Source organism: Acipenser ruthenus, chromosome 15 (assembly GCF_902713425.1).
Source record: "Acipenser ruthenus chromosome 15, fAciRut3.2 maternal haplotype, whole genome shotgun sequence".
Lineage (NCBI taxonomy): Eukaryota > Metazoa > Chordata > Actinopteri > Acipenseriformes > Acipenseridae > Acipenser > Acipenser ruthenus.
This window is the reverse complement of record NC_081203.1, coordinates 2953767-2977986: the sequence shown is the minus strand read 5'-3', so window position 1 is coordinate 2977986 and position 24220 is coordinate 2953767. Positions and strand designations below refer to the sequence as shown.

The window sequence follows — 24220 nt, the reverse complement described above, 5'->3', positions numbered from 1 at the left end:
CAGCAAATAACTATAATTACACTTTTCATGATGATGCGAAAAAAATACAGTACATTGGCATGCCTCAGACTAGGCCGGGCTCCTGAAAAAAAAAATGACTTTGTTTTCCCTCAGCTTTAAGGTAAGGAATCCAGGAATGCAATCTAGTTAATTCCAGGGAAGCAAAGGAACACATTTCGATGCGTTTTATTGATTTATTTCTGATGTGACTTTCAGAGAAAGATGAACTGTCATTCTGACCCCACCCCTATACAGTATGCAGTGCAAAACACAATACCAGGGCTTCGCTGAGCACCAGCCTCAGAGGTTTTAATGTGTGATAGTTAGGGGAGGTTCTTGTGCTTATTATCTGTTTTTAGGCATATCACTCATCCCAGGACATGCAGGGGTGGACATGTGTGTGAGAATGCAGACAGACAAGCCCAAACACATGTCAAACTCTTTATATTCACTTTCATCTTACTAAAACGGTACAGCATAAAGCAAGGGGGGGGGGGGGGGGGGGGAAACGATAAACATTTATCATTGAAGGAGGTACCTTTTTGTTTTACAAGGAGATACATTTACATTGAAATGTGATTCGTCAAAGTAAAAACAGCAGCCGTGCATCACCCGCTAAGTTTTTACAAGTTCACAAAAAAAAAAAACATAAAATACAAACAAAAAAGTTTAGATTGTATTATATATAATATTTTTAAAAAAAACAATCAAACCACAGAATTCAAACCAGGCCAGGGCAGAGACAGCTACTGCTTCAATAATAAAATGTTGTTGGAATCTGTCGCTTTTTTTCCCCTTGTTATATTCACAAAGTGTACAAATCTTCTGCGAGTGTTTAAGTGTGCGCATGTGTGTGTTCAATGTGTTTCTGGTGCGCATTGTGCATTTGCATTTGGAGGTTCCATCACTCCCAGCTGTGACCCCTGCTGATGAATGTCTATTAATGCAAGTTCTGCATGGCCTGTGGATTAAATCATTTCCACATCAACCGGACCTAAGGGCAGAGCAAGCATGCCAACGTGCTTCCCAACTGTGCCTAGCCGGTCAACCCCTCAGCCCTGCCCAGGAGGACCACCCTCCACGGGGGTGAAGATGGTTCAGTCTCCACGCTCATCCGATGCATGTGCAAAAGTGCCGCTAAACGCTGACCGTGACGTGTGGGTTTAGAGCTGCAGGTAACGATTATTCCATTATTCAGATAAGCTCTCCATAGGTGAGGGTCACTGTGGTGGACTGGGCTGATTTACCCTTGCAAGTGAAACAATTGCAGAAACAGCTGCTTGGATTTGTGATGATCACTGCTTTTCTCAAGACTCTGTGGAGAACAGCGATCCACACAAACCCAAGCAGCTGTTTCTTCACTTGAGTGTTAAATTAGCCCAGCCAACACCAATGCCCCTCACCTGTGGAGAGCTTATCCGAATGATCACATCATCGTTTCATGCAGCTCTGCGTGGATTATCTGGCCACATAGTCACAAAACAACAGTGCCACACTCTCCAGGGCCGTGGACCGGTTCAAAGCACGAAGACAATAGTGTGTTAAGCCATCAGGCCAGCTACTGGAACTCTGAGGAGGGAGGGAAACTGAGCAATATGATTTCGACAAGCAGTGTTTCTCTGCCCCTGGGCCTGTTTCTGAGTCAAAGCTTATTCAAGGTCTTTTACCCAAGAGCTGTGAAACATTAGGAGAAATACCGGAAGCATGTTTTTTTTTTTTTTTTTTTAACACAGTAAGAGAAAAAGATACAAACAACTCCCATATTTTTTTTTCCTTTAAAAAAAAAAAAAATCATCACTTGTACATGTAAAGTTTGCCCTGTGCAACACTAAAAACCACCCCTCCCCCCACGCCCCTCTTCTCTGCAAACCCCCTCTCTCCATCTCCTGCTGGTGTCTCCTGTGGAGGTTCCTTCCGGCAACGTGGCTGAGAAGCAAAAGTTCCTCCCGTAATAACAGTAAATTGTGAAAGACAAAAAACAATGCTGAGAAAAGTGGGGAGTCTCTTGTTTTTTTTCTGGCGCCTTCCTGCCGTTTTCTTTTCTCTTTTTACCTTGTAGTGTCCATGTGGTCTTCTTTGAAGTTGCTGCACTGGTCAACGACCATCCTGAAGAATCGAAATAAGCATACCATTAGGAAGACTGATGCAAAAAAAAATTCTTTCAAAATGTAAAGGCTTATTAGAATACATTTCGCTGGAGAACAAAAGTATGATTAAAAAAGTATAAAAAAAAAAAAAAAAAAGGGCCACAGTCTTCTGTGTAGCAGAATGGGTCTTATTTATTCCAAACGTCATTTAGGCTTTGATATCCGTTGCATGACGTTCACAGTGGTTCATAAACTGCTTGTTTGAATACTCCGATATCCGACACAGCGCTGTTAATATTGTTTGCTGATCAAGTCCTTACCGAGCCATTTCCTTGGTTTCCTGCCTGGACTTTCCCAGCTCCAACACTTTCTGCAGAAGGACGATTCCCCCTTCCTTCTTCAGCAGCGGGCAATACTTCTCAGCTAGGGGCACAGAGAGATCAGAATCTGCATCCTTAACACAGGCTTCAGTGAAAGAGATCTAACAGGCTGCCTGGTAGCACTGGAACGTCTACTGTAAACGCGTTCTGAAGTTCAGCATGGGGCAGTTAGGGGCACTGGAGATGGACACTGATATTCCGATCAAGTGCTGCACGAAATAATTATTCTGAAAAGCTCTCCACAGGCGAGGGTCATTGGTGTTGATCAGGCTAATTTACCATTGCAAGTGAAACGAGTGAAGACACAGCTGCTTGGGTTTGTGATAACTGCAGCTTTAGACTGTGTAGAACAGAGATCCACACAAACCCCAGCAGCTGTTTCTGTGCTTGTTCCACTCTGAATGGTAACTGTGTCCCGTCAACAGCAGTGATCCACACCTGTGAGGAGCCTATCCGAATTTCAAATGAAACAAAGTGGGATTCCAAAGTGTAAAAAAAGATGCAAAACAAACATCATGCCCACAGTAAAAGTTCTGCTAGCGACTCTGAATATTCAAACGCTGGCCTTAAAAGTTAGGGAAGAGGTGCTTTAAGATCGTGGGTGGTGGTGATGTAGGGATTTCACTAATATATTAGCAGCCATGCAAAGAGCAGATCAGCTTCCCTCTGTGCTGTACTCACGGTAGACTGAGATGAGGTTGTACAGCGCCCAGGTGGCCCAGTGCTGACTGACGGGAGCCAATTCCTGGGGGAGGAGGCGGAGAATTGGCTCAAAAGACCTGCGCGGGGAACAATGTGGGTGAGTAACTGCAGAGTACATCACGGGCTTCTGAACACCGCTTACTTACACACAGAAGCTCTCCACGGCGTGTGCTCCGGCTCCCTACCTGTAGTTGATGTTCCTCTTGGAGGTCACATCCCAGCTCTGAATGGCGGCCCACATGCGATCCATCACCTGCTCCCTCAATGGCTCCTCCATGGTCCAGGCTTGGGGCCCGTCGAACATGATGTGGGACAGGACCCCGCAGGCATTATAGGACACCTCGATGCCGTCCGCCTTGCTGTCCAGCAGGTTACTGTCGGGGACAGGGGACAGGACGCAAAATACTTCAGAGAACGGCTTTCTATGCATCCACCTGACCTAGAAGCTGTGTCGAGTCCCGCGGAACGAAATTCCCACCAGTGCTACTTTTAGTTAAAGTGGCAACGTTCCTGAAAACGAAGTGGGTTATTTATAACAGCAATTGATAAAGCTGTTTGTTTCCAATACATGCATTTGTCTTCTATAAAAATAGGTAAATTATATATTTAAAAAAAACAGGTACCATCACTCTCAATTTTAAAAATGATGGTATTTAAAAAAGCAATGTCATGGTATGTTTTTCCCTAGCAATGAGTGACGAGTGCTCCTCGTGCGTATTTCAAAGCTACACTTCCCTCCTGTCCCCTCCGCTCACCTGAACACGGTGATGAACTGTGGTGTGAGAAGCTGTGGTCGGAGACATCTGACCTCAGCGACATTACCCAGCAGCCCCAGCATATTCCTGTGCAGCTCCTGCTTGTCTGGGAACTCCTGGCAGACGCAGCCAAAAAAAACATGCAAGTGTTAAAATATCCCACTTTTATACATGGATATAACAATCTAGTAATGCGCTTATTGAGATCAGAGGAGAGAGTTTTAATTAGGAAGGGAATCTGCGTGTGTAAATAAGAGGACAAAAAAATATGATTCGGAAATCCTAAAACAGTCAAAAACTATTAAAAAATAAAAAAATAAAATAAAATACACAGCTCACTTTCAGGCATTCCAGGAAGAGTTTCATCCCGCTGTAGTTCAGGAACATGTCGCAGTTATCCGGAGTCTCGTCTGTGATGTTCCAGAGAGCGCTCCAGGAATACTCCATCACCTGATCACACTGTGGAGAGCGGCAAGAAGATACAGCCTTAGATCATCAAGCAAGAAGATACAGCCTTAGATCATCAAGCAAGAAGATACAGCTAGATCATCAAGCAAGAAGATACAGCCTTAGATCATCAAGCAAGAAGATACAGCCTTAGATCATCAAGCAAGAAGATACAGCCTTAGATCATCAAGCAAGAAGATACAGCCTTAGATCATCAAGCAAGAAGATACAGCTAGATCATCAAGCAAGAAGATACAGCCTTAGATCATCAAGCAAGAAGATACAGCCTTAGATCATCAAGCAAGAAGATACAGCCTTAGATCATCAAGCAAGAAGATACAGCCTTAGATCATCAAGCAAGAAGATACAGCTAGATCATCAAGCAAGAAGATACAGCTAGATCATCAAGCAAGAAGATACAGCCTTAGATCATCAAGCAAGAAGATACAGCCTTAGATCATCAAGCAAGAAGATACAGCTAGATCATCAAGCAAGAAGATACAGCTAGATCATCAAGCAAGAAGATACAGCCTTAGATCATCAAGCAAGAAGATACAGCCTTAGATCATCAAGCAAGAAGATACAGCTAGATCATCAAGCAAGAAGATACAGCCTTAGATCATCAAGCAAGAAGATACAGCCTTAGATCATCAAGCAAGAAGATACAGCCTTAGATCATCAAGCAAGAAGATACAGCTAGATCATCAAGCAAGAAGATACAGCCTTAGATCATCAAGCAAGAAGATACAGCCTTAGATCATCAAGCAAGAAGATACAGCCTTAGATCATCAAGCAAGAAGATACAGCTAGATCATCAAGCAAGAAGATACAGCCTTAGATCATCAAGCAAGAAGATACAGCCTTAGATCATCAAGCAAGAAGATACAGCTAGATCATCAAGCAAGAAGATACAGCTAGATCATCAAGCAAGAAGATACAGCCTTAGATCATCAAGCAAGAAGATACAGCCTTAGATCATCAAGCAAGAAGATACAGCTAGATCATCAAGCAAGAAGATACAGCTAGATCATCAAGCAAGAAGATACAGCCTTAGATCATCAAGCAAGAAGATACAGCCTTAGATCATCAAGCAAGAAGATACAGCTAGATCATCAAGCAAGAAGATACAGCCTTAGATCATCAAGCAAGAAGATACAGCTAGATCATCAAGCAAGAAGATACAGCCTTAGATCATCAAGCAAGAAGATACAGCTAGATCATCAAGCAAGAAGACTGTCACCTCTCCACAACGCTGATCAGTTAATCTCAATACAGTCACTGTCTGATTAATTCAAATCTATCCAAAACATAGAGAGTCGCATTCACTCTTAAAGAGATGCTGGCTTTCATAGCCTTGGCACACAAACAAACGACACAGGCTCTTTTGAAACGTTCCTACTCACCATCTTGTCAACTAGCTTCTTCTGAATCAGTTTCAACATGGTCTAAAAAGAGAGAAAACCAACAAACATGCTTAACTCTCCTCTGCGTGACTTCCGTCAACCAGGAATACACGCAGGCATAGCACGGCACAAGCCAAGAACAGCTCGCTATACAGGACCAAGGCGTTGCTCTTAAAGAACTTTCTGTTTCTAGGAAACAGCACATGGGAAACCTAATGAAAGACAACGGTATAGAGATTGCACTGGTAATGGAAGATAAAACACCAGACTGTACAAGACTGGGCGTGTAGTTCTTTTATAACCACTTTGCACCGTTTTGAAGTACGATTTATTACATCCATTTATTAGCTACAGAACTCCCTCTTTTTTTTTTTTAATTAAATGGACCTCTACACTGAATGAATCCCCCTGTGTTGCCCGCACCGTAACGAAGCCCATCTTGCCCACAGCCTCCTTGTGGTCGTTGTCGACCTGGCAGACCAGCGCGTTGCAGAGGTGCACGGCGATGCGCTGGATGGAGTCGTCCTGGCGAGACTGGTTCAGGATGCTGAGCAGCAGCTCGTTCACCCTCCGGTACTGGAACTCCAGCTCGTCCGGGATGGTGAAGTTACACAGCGTCAGGCAGCAGTTCCTCTGGACCTACAGCAAGGGGGAGACAGAGAGCAGCTTTCACGGGCATGCCCCGCAGCGTGGTAGCTGACATGGCACGCCAGCACAGGGGGAGAACCACAACAAACAACATGAACCAGTAAAGAATGTCTACACAAGGTCGTAAAGTTCTTAGCAATGGTAAAGCCATTATTGATTACTGGATATTTGTGGAGACGGGACGGGTCGCACACTCAAAAAAAAAAAAAAAAAGACATGACCACTGATGTCGTGCAGCAATATCTTCTTACATTATTTACTTAAAAACATTTTGATTGGAGCTGAACAAATCTAAAAATGACATGTTCCGACACACGGCGTGTCTTCATCAGGTGTACGGCAATTGCTAATTATTTCAACTATTAAACCTGGAGAAAACCCCTTTTTCAGGAACAGCGGCTTGGAAACCTGGTTCCAGGAGACCTAGTTTGAGGTTGCTGTATGAAAAATCCTGCAGTGGCCTGAAACCTAATCTCCTGAAACCAAGTTCCAAGGCTTCGTGTTGCCCCAGCTTTCGAACCCGGATCCCTCCTCACCGTGACTTCCTGGTAGGACTCCATGCCGTTGAGCACCACCTGTATGACCTGTCTGCGCAGCTTGACGCTCTGCTCCGCGCGGTACTCTGTGTTGGTCAGGTAGAAGAGAGCCGCACTGCCCGTCACCTGAATGCTCTTGTCATACTTGTGGCACCTGAGGGCCGCGATCACCAGCTGGGGGAGCGGGACACAGAGACAATATCCGTTTAGCGCAATCGAGGCTCACACACATTTCTCTTTAATCAGTGACTGTGTGTAAACTGCTATGCAGTCGGAGACCCACCCCTGTGCTGCTTCTCTTATTATAATGACCTCAGGGCATTGCATACACTGCATCTCAAGATATATACGGTTCTAAAAAGAAACGCATTGCAGGGGAGCTGCTCACCTGCAGTGCCCGGAGCAGCTGGCTGCAGTGCTGTATCCGAGCAATGTCAAACAGGTGGTTTATGGCTCGCGATGCGATCTCTGGACGATACTCTGTGTACGCCTCAATCGCGTTCAGGATCTGATCCTCATTCTTGGCACCTGTTACCTGCGGACCCAAGAAAATAGGGGGAGGGGTTAAGCGAATTAAAAACACAAAGAGGTATGGCGATGGGTTGTTAGGGACCGATACGGGATGTGCCGGTATGGGAGATTTCAATGTTTTACGTGATCAAAAAAAAAAAGGCCAAAGATTTCTTTAAACTCCTGTAAGCTTTTGATTTTGTTAGAACGGTGGAGTTCTCGCTCGCTGGGATGGAAACGGACTGCTGCTTCAACAGCGCTTCTTAAGGGATTAAGGAAAGATCTGCAAGTTATACAAAAGAAAGATTTCCCGCTAAGAAAACACAAGGCAAGCCAACTTACGGGGGGAAAGTCTGCCAGTGCATAAAAACATCTCGAATTTCCCTCGTCTCTACTGAAAACACTCAGACCTTCAAATACTTCCACCTGGTGCACTGTCTGTGTGGTCGCTGTTAAACCGGTTCCCCAATCTCCAAAACAATGAGCAAGTAGCTGCACCCGGCCAGGGTTTTGTTTCTTTCGAAGGCCCTACCTACCTTGTAGGCTGGAATGTGAGTCTGGTTGCAGAGCGTGGTGTCAAACAGCCCCAGGAACTGCAGCGGCCTCTTCAGTGCCTGCAGGGGGCAGATGCTGCTCTTTGAGGGCTCCATACTGAAACACAGCAGTGCCAGGATGAGCACACGGTGTGCGCATGGGAAATTTCAACAACAACAGGTATCACAAAGAAAAAGAAAAAACACTTTGCCAGAACTCCAATGTGACGAAAGGCTACATCGACCCTGGGTTTTATTAGAGCAGTTTACAGCATCAGGGAATCCCCTGGACTGTCTCGCCCACTTGTTTTTAGAGTACAGCCGGGATTACCACGGTTAGGTGAGGCAATCCAGGCTGATTCCACAGTGCTGTAAAATGCAGCTGTGGCTCATCCCGGCAGGGTATGGGCTGATCAAATCCCTATTCAATAAACGACAGCAAGGTTTACTCGCAAGGGTTTTGTTTAAGTTATCAGGTCCGTGGGGTAGCTACCTGGGGCGTCCCATGGCTTCCTCAATCTGCGGCACTGCGCAGTTCTCCAGCATCACATGACCCGAGATGTCCAGCGAGACCAGGTTGACCAGGCTCTGGACAATGATGGACAGCACCTTCCTGGTCACTTTGAACTTGTAGTAACTCAACAGCCTGTCCCGAGATATATCCAGATGTCTGAAATGAGAGAAAAAAAAAAAATCGTCTTTGAAAACTAGAAATAGGTAGCTGATATTCCCCAAACTTTTAGTTCAGGGTTTTTTTTTTTTTTTGTACATAAAAAAAAAAAAAAAACTGGCAATGTTACAATACAGTCATTGTTGGAAAGTTTCCTTTTATTTTGGCTATCTGAGAATTTGACACAAGCATAGAAAAATGTTCTTTATTTCCAAATAAAATCGCATTCGCTTTTAACCCTTTAAGTTTAACTGAAGACACTCAAAAAGACCTGTCCTTGAGTTTCTTTACATACTCCTACTTCTAAATTCAAGTGAAGACCTTGAGAAAGACTTCCGGTTTGCCGTGCAGTCTTGGCTGCTCCCCCATACTATACCGGAGCTGTATGAGCTCTGCGATGGTCTGGATGTGCTCCTCAGACAGGTCCATGTTGTAGAGCACCAGCGAGGACAGCCTGTCCTTCCACTGGGTGAGGAAGGTGGCTTTGCAGAGCTTGATCCCAGAGAGGTCCAGGGAGGTGAGGCTGCTGAGGGGCCGCAGCAGGGTCTCCACGTCCACCCCCTCGGCCAGCCTGCCCAGGTTGAGCAACCGCAGCCGGCTGAAGCCCTGGAAGGTGAAGTCCTTGACCAGCACCTGGCGCGAGGGGTTCACCAGGCGGTCGTCGTTCTCGTATCCCCCCGGGTTCTCTTCCTCGTAGAAGAGGTTGCTGCAGCCGAACAGGCTGAGGGACACCAGCGTGTGCCGGAAGCTCCCCAGCGTCTGCAGGCTCTTGGAAGTCAGCTTCTCGCAGTTGGTGAGGTGGAGCTCAATCAGATCCTGATGAGGGAGAAGGCAATGAAGGAACGGTCTTCCAGTGCAGGAGCATGGCCTGAAACTCACACTAGCCCTGTACCCAGTCCTGGGTTTGAGAACTACTACCAAGTATATTATTTAAATGATCATGAGTTTGAAGGTAAATAAATCATTCTTATAGCTCAGTGATTGCATAGCAGTTTGATCCATTCCTGGTTTTACTACGAGTTTAATAAGACACACCTGAGCTTGTTACCTGTACACTGGGGCTAATCAAGCTGGCACCTAAACCAGGCTAGTTTTGAAACCCAGAGCTAGCTGCAGGTCTAGTCCGAGTTTCAAGCCCTGCAGTGATACTAAAATGAAACTAAGCTTCCTATCGGCTTGTAAAAAACGAACACAATGATAACTGCGGGGAATTATTTAACATTAACAGAACTGCATCAATGGGTTGCTCATTTTGTCTTTGAACGTCCCCACCTGGCTGCCGATGGCCTCCAGGTCCTGGTCCAGCACAGTGTCCTCTCTCAGCTGGACCCGGGTCAGCCGGGTACTCCTGGGGTCCGAGAACAGCAAGAAGAAGCTCTGATGGAGCTCGAAGTTATGGTCTGCGTGCACCAGCTCCATGTACCTGCAGGGAACCCGACACAGGCCATCAGTCCATACACACTGCACATTAACAATGAACACACATACACAATCTCTCAATTCAGTGAGCTTCAAGCAGCTTTAAAAAGACAGCAAGACACCAACCTGAAAGAGGTTAAAGAGAAAACGCTGTGAAAACAGAGCAGACTTTGGGCACCTATTTATACTGTAGTAGACCTAATTAACCCTCCTATTATATTTCCGGTCTGTTTGACACAGTGTTTTACAATGATCCTTCTCCTTTTCTGGCGTTAGAAACGTGTACACAGAAAATCATAATCCTACAACAAATGGCATTTCCTTTGGACCTACAGGCCCTCGCCCCCGCTTCCAGGAACTACCAGAAGTTCAGCACTCGCTGATTTAGTGATTGCACCGAACGGCTTCAATTCTAAAATAGGGGTAACCCCCTCGACCCCATCCAGCTCCTCCCACACGTACGCGTTCACCAGCTTGTCGCAGATCTCGCTGGGCAGGAAGATGTCCGGGTGCAGCCGCAGGGTCTCGTTGTCCAGCAGGTAGCACAGCGTCCCTTCCAGGTTGCGCAGGCAGTACTCGATGGACAGGGTCATCAGCGAGTCCGGGCTGTCCAGTGCCATGGCTACTCCTCTCCGTCGCAGGCAAGCAGAATGACGGGCCAGGCGGGGCGGGGCGGGGCGGGTGACAGGCTTAGAAGAGCATTGGGTGGGAGTGGGTCAGGAGGGAGGGAGACAGAGAGAGAGAGAGAGAGAGAGAGAGAGAGAGAGAGAGAGAGGGGAATCCTGGAAATGATCTTCTTTGGAACGCTGTAAACAATAATAATAATAATAATAATAATAATAATAATAATAATAATAATGTAACACTTCTTCCTAATTAAATTATTCTACCAGGGTATACGTAGTTTTTTTTTTTTTTTTAAGTCACTCCTGCAAATGAAAATGCTTTGTTACATTCGAGGACTCATTCATATCAGGCTGCTGGCAAGACTTTGTGATGATGAGCCAGCTTCTGCCTATTAGGACAGACACTCCACCACAGAAATCCTGGACTTGGCTGACCAGCGTTACAAATGCTATGACCCAGGTGTCCCGAAGAAGCACGCAACTCCACGGCGAGGGTAGCTGCCGATTTGTAGTGTGGATATAAATATACAGTATATGGAAGAGGAGAAAAAAAACAACTTTATACGGTCACCTGGTCTTGACAGCAAGGAAATCCCCGAATTGAAGTGTTATGTTTTTATTTATTTAATACGACCTCATTTAGCTGGGCAGGAAGATATGTAACATTTCTACTAAACATTCATTTTCGTTTTGTGTTTTGTTTTTATAGGAGAAATACATATCATTCCAAGCGCCCCATATAACACGATACCAAACTGTATGCCTAAATAATACATTCATAAACAAACAAACAGAATTAAACAACGTTTTTGCCCGACACTTGACGATTTTGAAATGGTCGTACACTTGGATTTCTGTGGTGAAAAGACGTCACCGTTTACTTTACTTATTCAAATATTACGTTTTAAACCGTTAAATAAATAAACAAATAAACAAATAAACCTTACAAAGTGCTGGTTCACCGCCTCTACTCTGATAGATTGATTGTTTCTGTTTTGTTTTGTGGTTTTTTTTCTCTCCAGAGTCGACAATCACCTCTCTCACTTGTAAACTTAAAAATACCGGTGCGGCTTGATTTTGTAGTTGTCTAAAAACACACACACACAAAAAAAAACGGGTTCACTGCGACTAAAAAGGCGTTAGGAAGCTAAGAATTCATAACCATACCACTATGTTTAATGCCACTGTAAGTAAAATTGAAAATACCGTGACCCCCGAGCGACGGTCCAGTCGCTGACACTGTGTAACTCTCACACAGAGCAGTCACGATATATCGCGATAGAGTCTGAAATTCAAAGCTCCTGGCATCGTCTTGCGGATTCTGTCACCCCAGCACGAAATCACGCTCTTTAAGATACACACCTGCCGAAGCCTGGGCCGGGATGAAACTCTTTCGTCAATCTGTTATTATTTTTTAATTTGACAATGTTACGGTTCTCGCTTCGCTTTTCTTTTTTGAGGCTCTCCTGTCAACAAACAACGTCCATTTCCGGGTCAGTCTTTTCCCTAAAGGAAATGTTTCCGGGGAGCAGAAAAAAAGTGTGACACACCAACCAGCTGTCAAAAACGATTCATTTTTTTCCACCCAGAAATATATTCTGCATAATGTAGTATATTGTTGAACGCAATAACATAGAAATACACTAACGTGTCTCGAAGTATTGTGCTATAATTATGAGCGCGCATATTTACACGGAATGAGCATCTTAGCACTAACATAACATGATTATTAACAATACACACACACTAAAAAGAAATGAAGTCAATTGAAATTGGTATTAGAACGATTTACATTGCAGAAGGTAACACAAATATAACATTTTACGTTACACACACACCCCGTTATTTCAGTGGTTTTGTTTTAGGGCTGTAATCTGCAGAGCGTCGTTTCCCCGTCGGAGTGTTTTTGTTGTGATGCGGGGTTCCTGCTGACGGAGATGAGGAAGTCAACATGTCGAGCTCGTACAGGAGCAGGTGAGTGCGGCAGCGGGGAGACGATTTAACGCGTTCAAATCGCCGACAAGCCCCGTGCAATGGGTGGATGTGTAGAAAAGGCGGATAAATAACTCCGGAGTTGGAACAATGCGTTTTGGTGAAGCGCCGGAGAAGGGGGAGGGCTCTTTGGGCTCGCTGTGGGGTATCTGTCGATGTGCGGTGCGGGGACGCGTTTGCGTCAGTCCACTGAATTTAAGGACAGTGTGATTGCGAAGAGGCATTATGTATCTGTTGTATTGTTGAGTGCAATCGAACATTTTGTTACACTGGAGATTCGATTGAAAGTCTCGAAGGTTTGGACTGGGTGCGTTAGTAAGTGAAAAAATTTGAATTACAACAGAGGCTTGTCTTTACGCTAACCACTTGATAAATGACATTAGTAGATGTTAAAATGAAATACCTCACGTGTCTGTCTAACAGATCAAGCTCTGTTGAAGACTGGGACCGAAATAAAACTAACCTGATTTAGTACTTAAAGAGGAATTTGATTTTTTAAAAAATTTTATTTGCGGTTGTGTTTTCAGACTACACAGCACGCTGCATTGTTCTTGGCGAGCCAGTGTGACGTGTCAGAAATAAATACAAGAAATGTACTGATTAATTAATGAATTCACTGATAGCCTTGCACAAAGAAACCACTATTGCTGGTCTTATCACACAAGTTAAAACCTGGTGCGTATTGTATTGGACCAGATTTGACGCTGGAAATCATGCTACAGGCAAATGGAGTTACATACTTGCCTAATCCAGTTAGGCTACACTCTGAAAATAAACACAATTGTGCTTGAAATGTATTTTTTGGGGTGTTATTTTTTACTTTTTCAAAGTTCTTGCAATCTGTGTACCCAACCTGCTGGGCTGATAAAGAATAAAGTGCCCTCAATAATGTACCTCTAAATGCAGGATTTGAACTGCTGTCCTGACCTCCAGTTTATTATACAGCCAGTCTGCAGTCAGAACTTCTGGGTGGTGTTGCCCTGCTGTATGGAGTTCTTCTTGCATCGCCCCCCCTGTCAGTTGAAATGCGGTTTCTGTTCATCTCAGATCATTTAGCTTCACTTAAACCCAGTTAGAGACCCAGCTTAAAACTCAGCGTTGAAGCGGTGGATCTCCGAGTCACTTGGGAGGATTGCAAACATACTACAAAGCTGGAGGTCAAAGGCTCAGATCTTCCTTAACTGGGTGGGTGGGAGGACTAGCCTATGTACAGAAACTCTAGAACAGGGATCCAGAAAAGTCTAGAGATTGCAAAAGCAAAGCAACGAAGCAGCTCTTGCGTTCCTGCGATTGTTCTGGTGTTGTGCCGCTTGGAGTGCAGTTGACCAATTAGGCACAGGGGCGTGGAGCGCGAGAACGCGGGTTTGTCCAGGAATGCCAAGGTCACTGCTCTAATCTCGAGGGTAAAATAAAAGATTAATGTGTGTTTCTTTTGATTGCCTCCTGCTCCAGATTGTCACAGGAGCATGTTAAAAGCATGTTTCCCATGAAGGGAGTGCTTGTAGACTTTTTGCTAATTTCAGATTTTCTTTTTTTATTGCTTGTGCTGCTGTTTCTGTGTAAAGGATTCCTGCCAAGAAGGGCTGTTTCTCAACCAGCTGCGTGTCTGCAAACACAATCTGTTTCAAAAGTATCTAAATATGTACTCTAATTAAGGGTCTGATTGCTAACCTTGGCACACTCTCTATAAAACTGAGACTTTGTTCCGTGTGGAATCTTCCCTGCATTCTGGAACCTCAGTCTGCGCACTCCAGATTCTCAGAATCTTCACTACATTCCGGAACCTCAATCTGCGCACTCCAGATTCTCAGAATCTTCACTACATTCCGGAACCTCAGTCTGTGCACTCCAGATTCTCAGAACTTTCAGACTCTCTAAGTTTCTCTCAATTCTTTTTTTTCACATTCCTGCCTTTATGACATCCCAAGGGTCATGCAAAAGACATGTGATGAGAATGAAACTTAATCAGTGAACCATAAAAGCGCCATCGTAAGAGTATTGCCAGTAGTAAAGCATTCATTTGTAGATTTAACTGTGTCTGTCATTTTGAGGACTTTTTTTTAGGTGTCACAACTGTTTTTGCAAAAAATAAATATACATATGTTAACGTTACAAAACTTTGGTGCTTGATAAAGTCCCTAACTCAGAATTCTGTGTTTAAAAATCTGAAGCCTTGACTTTTTTTTTTTTTAATAATAGGGTTGCAAACTACACTGGAGCAAGAGTTTAGTCATTCAGATTTTTCTTAAAAGGCTTTTTGAGTGTATTGTTCTTTCTTTCTTGAAAATGCAGATTCTTATTTTTTTATTTCCAGGATTCAAGAGTTCAAGGTCGCTTTGAGCCAACCCCAAATCAATCTAAAGAACCTGCGTGAACTCTGCTTCAGTGGTAAGCCGGGGAAATGCAGTTTATCTATTAAACTGAATCCTTACCTGAATCCTGAAGATCTTCTGCAACTCAGACGTTTCTGTATCTGTGTGCATTTGAAGAGATTCAGAGTATTATGTATTTTTATCATAAGAAAAACATCATCCAAGTTGGTTCTTTGCGCTCTGTTCTTGCAGGCATCCCCTTTGAAGGCGGGCTGCGGGCTCTTTGCTGGAAGGTGAGGCTCTCTCCACTTCACTCCTTGTCAATAACGCTGCACCTGGAGTTACAGCACACAGGACGCTGAAGTGTGCATGTGTGTGTGTTCTCTACACAGAGGCTGGCAACAAGACTCCCATTGCACAGCAGTTTGAGCCATTCCTGGTTTTACTAGGAGTTTAATAACACTCCTGAGCTCGTGGCACGTAGTAAAACCTGGAATGGGTGAACCCGCTATGCAATAGGAGTCTTATTTCGTTTCACAGACACTGCTGTGCCAGCACTGTGCCCTTCAGAGTATGAAAAGGATGCGGTGTGAGCGCCTGATGTATCGTGAGGTAGAGGAGAGGAGCTGAGTGGGGCTGTGACTGAATGTCTTGTTTCTTTCCAGATCCTGTTAAATTACCTCCCCACAGAGCAGGCGATATGGGACTCGTTCTTAAAGAAACAGAGGTAAGCAGTGGCTGCTCCCATACATCACAAGGGATGATCGTGATGTTAGATTATTGTTAATGAGTCATTTAGCAGAAGCTTTTATCCAAAGCGACTTACAGAGACTAGGGGGTGAACTGTGCATCAACAGCTGCGGCCGCAGAGTCACTTCCAATACGACTTCGAAAGAGTAAAGTGTGCATCTTATTGACTGTTTTTCAGATTACATCACTCTAGCGATCCTTCCTGTTTGCGGTCGGTTTGCAGAACTGAGCTCTTAAAAAAAAAAAAAAAAAAAAAAGAAAAATTGCAAAAATCTGCCAGCTTTATTAAATAACCATGCAAACTGTTGCGTCTGGTTTGATGCTGTATTTCACATTTGTTTAGCATCTCTGAGCACACTGAACTAATATAACAGGTGGAGGGAGATTTTATTTCTTGCACATATACAAACTGCACTAGTAAGACACACTGAAGTAATATGTGGAGGTGAAAGGATCCATAGTACTGTGCGGCATGTGGATCTGTTGGTATCAATATACAGCAGTGTTCAAAAATACCATATACATAATGTAACGCTGTTTATTATATTTAGCTTTTAATTGTGTAGAAGAACAAAAAAAAACATTTCCTCTATGATTTTAATAACAACTATAAAGTAATTAAAGTATAAGTATTATTTTTTTTTTTTCTTAGGGAAATCTATGCCCAGTTTTTAAGGGAGATGATTATCCAGCCAGGAATTGCCAAGGCTAATCTGGGATTCTCCAGAGAGGACGTGACACTGGAGGACCATGTGAGTTGAAATCGGGTAGAGTCGGGGGTCGGGGTCGGGGGTCGGGGGGCGGGGGCGGGGGTCGGGGGCGCGGGGGGCGCGGGGGGGGGGGGGGGGGGGGGGCATGCTGAAACAGTATTTATCCCACGCGTGTTACACGTTGTTTAAAATGACTCTGTATTTATTTTGTTCATGCAGCCGCTCAATCCGAACCCAGACAGTCAATGGAACACCTACTTCAAAGATAACGAGATTCTGCTACAGATAGACAAAGACGTCAGGTACGGGGAATTCTCACTTTTTTTATCCTTGGTATTTTTTAAACGCATCACCTGTCGTTAATAAGTATTGATGACTGATTTGAAGGGCGTCATTGCTCACGAGTCCTGGTGTTGCGTTTCGCAATTTCTTAATGCAACTCCTCCGGAAGGTAAAAGGACCCATATTGAGCACATTATTCAGTGCATTGTGACCCATGGTGGCAGTAGTAGTCCTAGAATCTAGAATCTGGAATCCACCTGCCCAGCAGCAGTGTTTCAGAGATGGAAACAAGACTCCTATTGCATAGCAGTTTCATTCCATTCCACATTTTAATGCAAGCTTGATTAGCCGCAGTGTCTATGGGACAAGCTCTGGCGCGCGTCTTATGAAAGTCCGAGCAAAAACCAGGAATGGATCAAACTGCTATGCAATGGGAGTCTTGTTTCCATCCCTGTTCTATAGTTTTTTTTTTCAACATCAGCAGTGCTGCAGAGTAGATTTGTGACGCGTTGCTCTGGATTCGCAGGAGACTCTACCCGGACATGGCATTCTTCCAGCGGCCCACGGAGTACCCCTGCCTCCTGATCCTCGACCCCCAGAACGAGTACGAGACCCTGCGGCGGCGCGTGGAGCAGACCTCCCTGAAGGCACAGACTGTGGCCAGGAACCGCAGCGGGGTCACCAACGTAAGACTACAGCCGTCCCAGCGATTGGGAAATAAGACTCCTCCTCTTGCATAGTAGTTTCACCCGTTCCAGGTTTTACTACAAGCTTGATTAGTGTATCGGTAACAAGCTCAGGTGTGTCTGATTTAAAGTCCCACTAAAACCAGCAATGGATCCAACTGCTATACGACAGGAGTCTTATTTCCATTCCTGCGTTCATCTGTAACTGAGAATACAGTCTGTGGTAGAACAGGTAGTAATATTATTATTATTATTATTATTATTATTATTATTATTTATTTCTTAGCAGACGCCCTTATCCAGGGCGACTTACAATTGTTACAAGATATCACATTATTTTACATGCAATTACATTATTTTTTACATACAATTACCCATTTATACAGCTGGGTTTTTACTGGAGCAATCTAGGTAAAGTACCTTGCTCAAGGGTACAGCAGCAGCAGTGTCCCCCACCTGGGATTGACCCTCCGGTCAAGAGTCTAGAGCCCTAACTACTACTCCACACTGCTGCCCAATATCAAAAGGAAGTTTAATATAAATTTGATACATGTTTCCACTTTCAGAGTGTTCTAAGGGCAGATAATCAATCCTTTAAGAACGTCAGTGTCGTCCCTCTGTCCCGCCCAGGTGAGCTCCCCGGGGAAGGCCGTGTGCACCTACCCGTCGAACGAGTACGAGGTCCTGCCCAACGGCAGCGAGGCTCACTGGGAGGTGGTGGAGCGGATCCTGTTCATCTACGCCAAGCTGAACCCGGGCATCGCGTACGTTCAGGGAATGAACGAGGTCGTGGGACCCATCTACTACACCTTCGCCACGGACCCCAACACCGAGTGGAAAGGTAGGGGGCGGGGGGGGGGGCACCTCCTTTGAGATCTCTTGTGTACTAACCAAACAGTACAGTATTTAATAGAGTTTGTCAAATATAAAAGGAGCACTGTGTTTTGTTATCGTACCTAATTTGTGGAATGGCTACTGTACATTAATGTGGAGTGTCTGTAGAGGATCGTAATCGCAGGGTCTTGTTGTGAAAGGAATCTGTAAAGACAGCGGCGCTGCGATTCTGATGTAATCTCTGCTTCTTTGTCTCTTGGTTGTGTCCCTCAGAGCACGCGGAGGCCGACACCTTCTTCTGCTTCACCAGCCTGATGTCTGAGAACCGGGATAATTTCATCAAGAGCCTGGACGACTCCCAGTGTGGCATCACGTACAAGATGGAGAGCGTGTACGCCACGCTCAAGCAGAAGGACGCCGAGCTCTATCTCAAACTGGTCAGCAGACCCCGCCCTGCTCCACTCCAGTGCTGCGCCATTAAGTGTCTCTTTTTTAGCTTTATTTGCACGTTGACGTCTCCCGAGTCAAACCAAAACTGCGGATTTTGCTTGGTTCTTTAAAAATGAAGTCTTAGCATCACTGAGACCTCTAGTACAGTTGAACCACCCAGTCGTTCTGTGTTGGTGCTAAATGAATAATATTTTGGGTACCGCAGCACCTGTGGAACTGCTTACTCAATTAAACCTTTTGCTTATAGTTCAAGATTATTATCTTTATGGTGATACTAAAACTAGGGCAACAAATGCTCCACCCCAGAGTTGATCTGCATTTTATTACTGTGTCCCAAATCTTGTTGGAGCTGTTCAGTGGTGACTGTAGCGTGCCAGGGGGGTTCATGCAACGTCTGTCCTTGTGTTTTAGCAAGAGCAGAATATCAAGCCGCAGTACTTCACCTTCCGCTGGCTCACCCTGCTCCTGTCCCAGGAGTTCCTGCTTCCCGACGTCATACGAATCTGGGACTCCCTCTTCTCTGACCAGGAGCGCTTCGACTTCCTCATCCTGGTCTGCTGCGCCATGCTCGTGTGAGTCCTGCTGTCTGTCTGTCTAGGGATGGGAATGAGACTGCCGTTGCATAGCAGTGTCCCAAGTTGGGACAATTGCTCAGTAAAGACAGAATTGGGACAGCTGAACCTAACTGGTGCTTGCGTTAAGGTTTATGTGTGTGTCTCTTGTTTTTTAGTCTGATTCGAGACCAGCTGCTGGCCGGAGATTTCACAGTGAACATGAGGCTGCTGCAGGTAATGGAGACCACAGGGTGTGCTGCAATCTCTCTGACTCTTGGCATTATCAGTATCAGGGGCCTTCAGGGAATATCCAGTTTAGTACTAGCACTACATTGCCTGAATGCAAAAGACTTTTGACAGGAGCAGGGATGGAAAGAAGACTCCCATTCCATAGCAGTTTTGATCCATTCCTGGTTTCACTATGAGTTTTTAACAAGACCCACCTGTATATGTTAACATATACTGGCTAATCAAGCTTGTAATAAAACCTGGAATGGGTGAAACTGCTATGCAACAGGAGTCTTATTTCCATCCCTGGACAGGTAGCATTGTTTTATATTTGATTGGATCATCTGTATCTGTCGAAAAAAACCATTACAACCCTCTTGACAGGTGTCTTTATCAGTGTCTTGAAGTCTTTATCCCTGACTGGCTTTTCTGACTTCATTCAATATCTGTATAACTGTCGCTGTATTCGATCTCCCATTGAGGACGGTCCTGACTGCTGTCTTTGTTTGAAGGATTACCCGATCTGTGACGTGCACACCATCCTGAAGAAGGCAAAGGATCTGCAGGACGGTGCATAGGAGAGTGCCCCCCTCCACCCCCTCTGCACAGCCCCCTTCGATCAGCCAAAAAACAAAGAAAGAGGACGATGACACAACAGTGTAGCAGTGCGTTCTGGGAGAAGACGCCACATTGCCGTGCATTGTGGGAGCTCTTTCGCTAGCTCTGCGTCTCGACTGTTTTCGCTCTGGCGACCGATCCAGATGGTATTCCCTTTCAAACTGTATTTATTTTGCACTGAAGACTTTAAACCAAAAAAAAAAGAAACAAAACACACATACAAGGTTTGAAAACGCTCCATTTTAAATTACAGAGGGGTTTCTCTGGGTCAGTTGCTGTTTTTTCTTTGTTTGTTTTTATTGCTCTATGTGTAGATCCTATTAATCCTAATGTTTTTTTTTTTTAATGATGAAACAGTGAATTGGGGCTCCCTCGAGGAATCCCTAACTTGGTGCTGGTCTTTGGTGTTGTCATTCTGATGCAGAACGTTGGGAGTTCGGGAGTTCTATTTGGGTTCTGGTTCCGAGACGTTCCCCAGCTCCTCCTATATTAAGCTGTCTCTGCGTCTCTCTTGCTGCCTGTCCAGCATTCAGCCTGAAGGCGTGTCGTGTTTCTAAATGCCTGAGATAGAAACACTACAAACATGAAACACATGAAGAATTAACAAGCTGGCATTGCAGTGCATTTAGGTGTCTCTGTTATATCAGTGCACTCCTGTATATCAGTACAGTGTGTTGGGTGGAAGTTAAATGTTTTTTTTTTTCCCCAACTATATGATTATATATAAGCTTTATCCTACTACAAAAAAGGGGGTCAATTTCAGCTTTGGGACCTCCTTAAGGTAATATGTCTTCATTTATGTGCAACCAAAAGAGTCATTTTTAGAAGCGGACACTCCTCTGATTTGGAGACTCTGCACTCCTTGTGAAAAAGCTCATTGCGTCTGTTTGTTTTAAAGTCTCAGGTATGCATTGCATAAAAACAAGCTCTTGTGCAGCTGGCAGGGTTAAAATGAATGAGTTGGTGGATGCTAATCCTTGAATGAGGCCTTATCTCCCATGCTAGGGTGGTGAACAGCTGGTTAGTTTAATGTTTAGCTTGAAGGAGAGCGGTAATCACTGGAGGCTTCTTGGTACGCCACCCTGGGCCAGTTGCTGATTTGGAAATAGGAGCGATCGTGCCTCTCAGTCCTTCGCTTTTAAAGTGGGGACAGCAGTTTCTTACTCTCCTGAGCAAACCAACTTTCTTAAGCCCCATTTATCTGGCCTCAACAGGTAATAGGAGCTGGAAACTCCCATTGCTGAATGATTAGGTGAGGTCAAGTCAGGGGTCCAGGATCTGGGATACCTGATACCTGCTGCAAAGGGAGTGTGAATCTGCAGAGAGGTGGGACAGGGCAAAATGAGCTGCACCTCGATTTCAAAATGAAAAGGAGGAGTCTGGAAATCCAGGCAAAAGGAAAAAAAAAAAAAAAAACGAGAAGGGGCCTGCAAGACAGTCGCTTAATGAGAAGAAAACGAAGGTGGTGGTTAACCCTTTAACTGCTGCTGCTGCTGTTTCGGGTGCACTGCTCCGTTTTCATATCTGGGGTAAGGAAGGCTGATCAGTGATCTCCAGCCCTGTCTGTATGAACACTAGAATTGCTTACAAAGCTGAAGGCACTACTTTTTATTGAGCTGCGGCAGGCGATCTGCACCTCTGGAACTACAGACGTTGTACACCCTGCTACAGAGGCACAGTATTGCAGCTGCCTCATATACACAAGCCCTCCTTTATACACGGTGACACCCTTAACCCCTATAGAACTAGCCCTATAGAACCACAGAAAGGAAGGTGCCTCTTACACGTAGCAACACTAACTCCTTTGTGTTAAAAATCGCTTGCTGGATTGCGAGGGCTAGGGAGACGTTGATGCAGCAGATTTCAGGCTCCGGACAGCACTTTGCTATAAAGGAACATGGCTAATCTTTGTAGTGGTTTTGTGTCTCGCTGTGCCTTGCATTCGGTGCTGTGATTGCAGGTCGTTGATTGTGTTGCATTTTACAGGTGGTGTAAATGTGCCTTTTTTTAAATTTTCGTTTTCAATGCCGGGTCGTAGGCTCCGTGTGCTAGGGATCCAATAGAACACTACGGCCTGTAGTACAGCTGAACTTGTTAAACATGAGGGGGTAGTTTTTAAATGTTTTTATTCTAATGGGTGGAAATAAGAAAAACTGGCAAAGAGGGTAGTAAAGTCCATCTTTGGCCAGAAAATAGCTTACAGTAACCGCCAGCTGGTCCTAGGCGTTGATGTCAAGTCAGCTTCCAAACCTGTACCCTTCCTGATTTCTGTATTGTCACACTGAGCACTGGTCCTGACCACTCCAGCGCTAGTACCTCGTTTCTACAGAACCAGTCTTGGAGGCTAGTGGAAACGGTACCGTGTCAAGCTACTGGGATTCAGTGCGGATCTGTTGGCCAGTAGAAATGACTGCAAGTAAATTGCTACAGAAACGGGTTTATGAATCCACGAACAAAATGTGAAAGTGTTAGCCAGCGAAACGGAACAGCTCGCACATCTTGTTCCTCCCTGGCTTTATCAATGGGCCAGTAAGCAGCATTAACAGCATCTGCAGGCAGCAGTGTAGCGTTAGGCCGTGGCATCACCTGCTGCTGCACAATTCCACTTGGGCACGGTTGGTGTCGGATGGGCACGGTTGGTGTCGGATGGGCACGGTTGGTGTCGGATGGCCACGGTTGGTGTCGGATGGGCACGGTTGGTGTCGGATGGGCACGGTTGGTGTCGGATGGGCACGGTTGGTGTCGGATGGCCACGGTTGGTGTCGGATGGGCACGGTTGGTGTCGGATGGGCACGGTTGGTGTCGGATGGGCACGGTTGGTGTCGGATGGGCACGCCCGTGCAGTGGCAAATTGTGTTCATTTATTCATCATTCTGTTAAGTGGATTTCTGTACCGAACAGTTTCCAGTAAGAAATCTACATTTCTAAAATTCTTAAGAAAGGACTCTTGAGAGAACAGTACAGTATATTTGGCCACAGTTGACGATGACATCGTTGCAGGACAGTCTTGAAGCCCGACATGAAATGGTTGTTGCAGCAGTTTAAGAAAATAAATCCCACATTGAATTACGTTATGAGTTATTCCAGTTGTTGTTTTGAAGGAGGCATTGTTAATCCTGATGGGGCGCGTCATTGGGCATGGTAAAGCACTGATAGTGACAATGTAAAACACTGTCCATATCTCTTCATTCAGGGTGCTTTGCTTTGGGTCCGGCTCCCCCTATTGGCCTGGTTCTCCTTTGTTGGCTTCCCACACATAGACTGTGCAGTACAATAAAGTCAAATAAAGGGTCAGTTCAGCCGTTGGAATTAAAAAGTTGAGAGAGAAAAAAAAGATGAACTGAACTGAGTTAGGCGGACGAGATACTAATTTATTTTAACCCTTTATTGCCTGTAACGGGTTCTATGTTTGAAAACCGGTGCAGGTTCTTCATGTCTGTGAACCACAGGGAGCTCATTTGACAAGAATCGGCAACTTCAGTGCTCTCTCTCTCTCTCTCTCTCTCTCTCGCCTTGCGGTAAGTTAGGGAATGGTGATTCTTGCTGCTCGATGCTGCCATCTGGTGACGGCCTTTGTGTATGACAAGAATCAATTGTGTTGCGTGATTGGGATCATTAATTGGGGTGTGGGTGTAATAATAATTTTTAAAAAATGACAGGACTGTGTTCAACAGGCAGTAACGGGCTAAAGCAAACTGGTCTCATTTAATTTTCAAGTGTTGATCCTCTGAAGTCTTATTTTATTGTTTGTGTGCTCGTTCCTTGGTTTGCATGTGTGTTGGGTTTTTATATAGGTAGTCTCAGACCTGCGTACTGGGAGTGTAAATGTTTATACAGTGTTTGCAAATATATAATAAAAATGATTCAAAAAAGCATTTTGAAGTTGATGCAAATTGATTATTCCTGTGTGTTTAACCCCAGAACCCAAACATGTTATCAGTGATGAAGGCGTTATCAGAAATGTACCCCATTGACTCTTCTATGTATAATTCCTTGTTCTAGATGTCTGAAGTCTCGCTGCACGAACTGATTATCGATTATTCGGATTGCGCTCTGGGGTTCTTGCAGTCAGGTGAGGGTCATGGGCG

General features: G+C 44.9%; 2 protein-coding genes across 8 annotated transcripts; one reads left to right on the top strand and one right to left on the bottom strand.

The window, feature by feature from the left end:
• Positions 1 to 375: 375 nt before the first annotated feature.
• On the bottom strand, positions 376 to 13685 carry LOC117422176 (protein zer-1 homolog). Of its 6 annotated transcripts, none has more exons than XM_058986829.1 (16): positions 13603 to 13685; positions 10553 to 10896; positions 9944 to 10094; positions 9048 to 9487; positions 8495 to 8671; positions 8005 to 8119; positions 7347 to 7493; positions 6959 to 7132; positions 6198 to 6413; positions 5775 to 5816; positions 4264 to 4383; positions 3925 to 4040; positions 3355 to 3543; positions 3149 to 3246; positions 2408 to 2510; positions 376 to 2106 (listed from the first exon to the last, which is right to left on the bottom strand). In XM_058986829.1, the coding sequence occupies exons 2-16, from the start codon at positions 10708 to 10710 to the stop codon at positions 2049 to 2051; spliced, it is 2304 nt and encodes a 767-aa protein (XP_058842812.1). In that variant the 5' UTR covers positions 10711 to 10896; positions 13603 to 13685; the 3' UTR covers positions 376 to 2048. The 6 variants fall into 6 exon arrangements, with proteins under 6 accessions (XP_058842812.1, XP_058842814.1, XP_033892766.2 ...); XM_058986831.1 differs by lacking the exon at positions 13603 to 13685 and adding an exon at positions 12555 to 12665; XM_034036875.3 differs by lacking the exon at positions 13603 to 13685 and adding an exon at positions 12079 to 12263.
• On the top strand, positions 12584 to 24007 carry LOC117422177 (TBC1 domain family member 13-like). 2 transcript variants are annotated; one of them, XM_034036877.3, is made up of 12 exons: positions 12584 to 12690; positions 15023 to 15096; positions 15273 to 15313; positions 15686 to 15747; positions 16423 to 16522; positions 16700 to 16782; positions 17289 to 17448; positions 18079 to 18289; positions 18556 to 18719; positions 19144 to 19304; positions 19463 to 19520; positions 20027 to 24007. In XM_034036877.3, exons 1-12 carry the CDS (start codon positions 12668 to 12670, stop codon positions 20090 to 20092), a joined length of 1203 nt encoding a protein of 400 aa, XP_033892768.3. In that variant the 5' UTR covers positions 12584 to 12667; the 3' UTR covers positions 20093 to 24007. The 2 variants fall into 2 exon arrangements, with proteins under 2 accessions (XP_033892768.3, XP_058842815.1); XM_058986832.1 differs by lacking the exon at positions 12584 to 12690 and adding an exon at positions 12747 to 13015.
• The last annotated feature ends 213 nt before the right edge of the window (positions 24008 to 24220 follow it).

Bases quoted from the DNA above. Each gene is read 5' to 3' on its own strand.
- LOC117422176 (XM_058986829.1), bottom strand. From the start codon at position 10,710: ATGGCACTGGACAGCCCGGACTCGCTGATGACCCTGTCCATCGAGTAC. The intron at 3,544-3,924 runs GTGAGCGGAGGG...TGTCCCCGACAG, and splicing joins CAGTTCATCACCGTGTTCAG to TAACCTGCTGGACAGCAAGG. The intron at 2,511-3,148 runs GTGAGTACAGCA...CTGTGCCCCTAG, and splicing joins CAACCTCATCTCAGTCTACC to CTGAGAAGTATTGCCCGCTG.
- LOC117422177 (XM_058986832.1), top strand. From the start codon at position 12,864: ATGTGCGGTGCGGGGACGCGTTTGCGTCAGTCCACTGAATTTAAGGAC. The intron at 18,290-18,555 runs GTAGGGGGCGGG...TGTGTCCCTCAG, and splicing joins CCCCAACACCGAGTGGAAAG to AGCACGCGGAGGCCGACACC. The intron at 18,720-19,143 runs GTCAGCAGACCC...CTTGTGTTTTAG, and splicing joins CCGAGCTCTATCTCAAACTG to CAAGAGCAGAATATCAAGCC.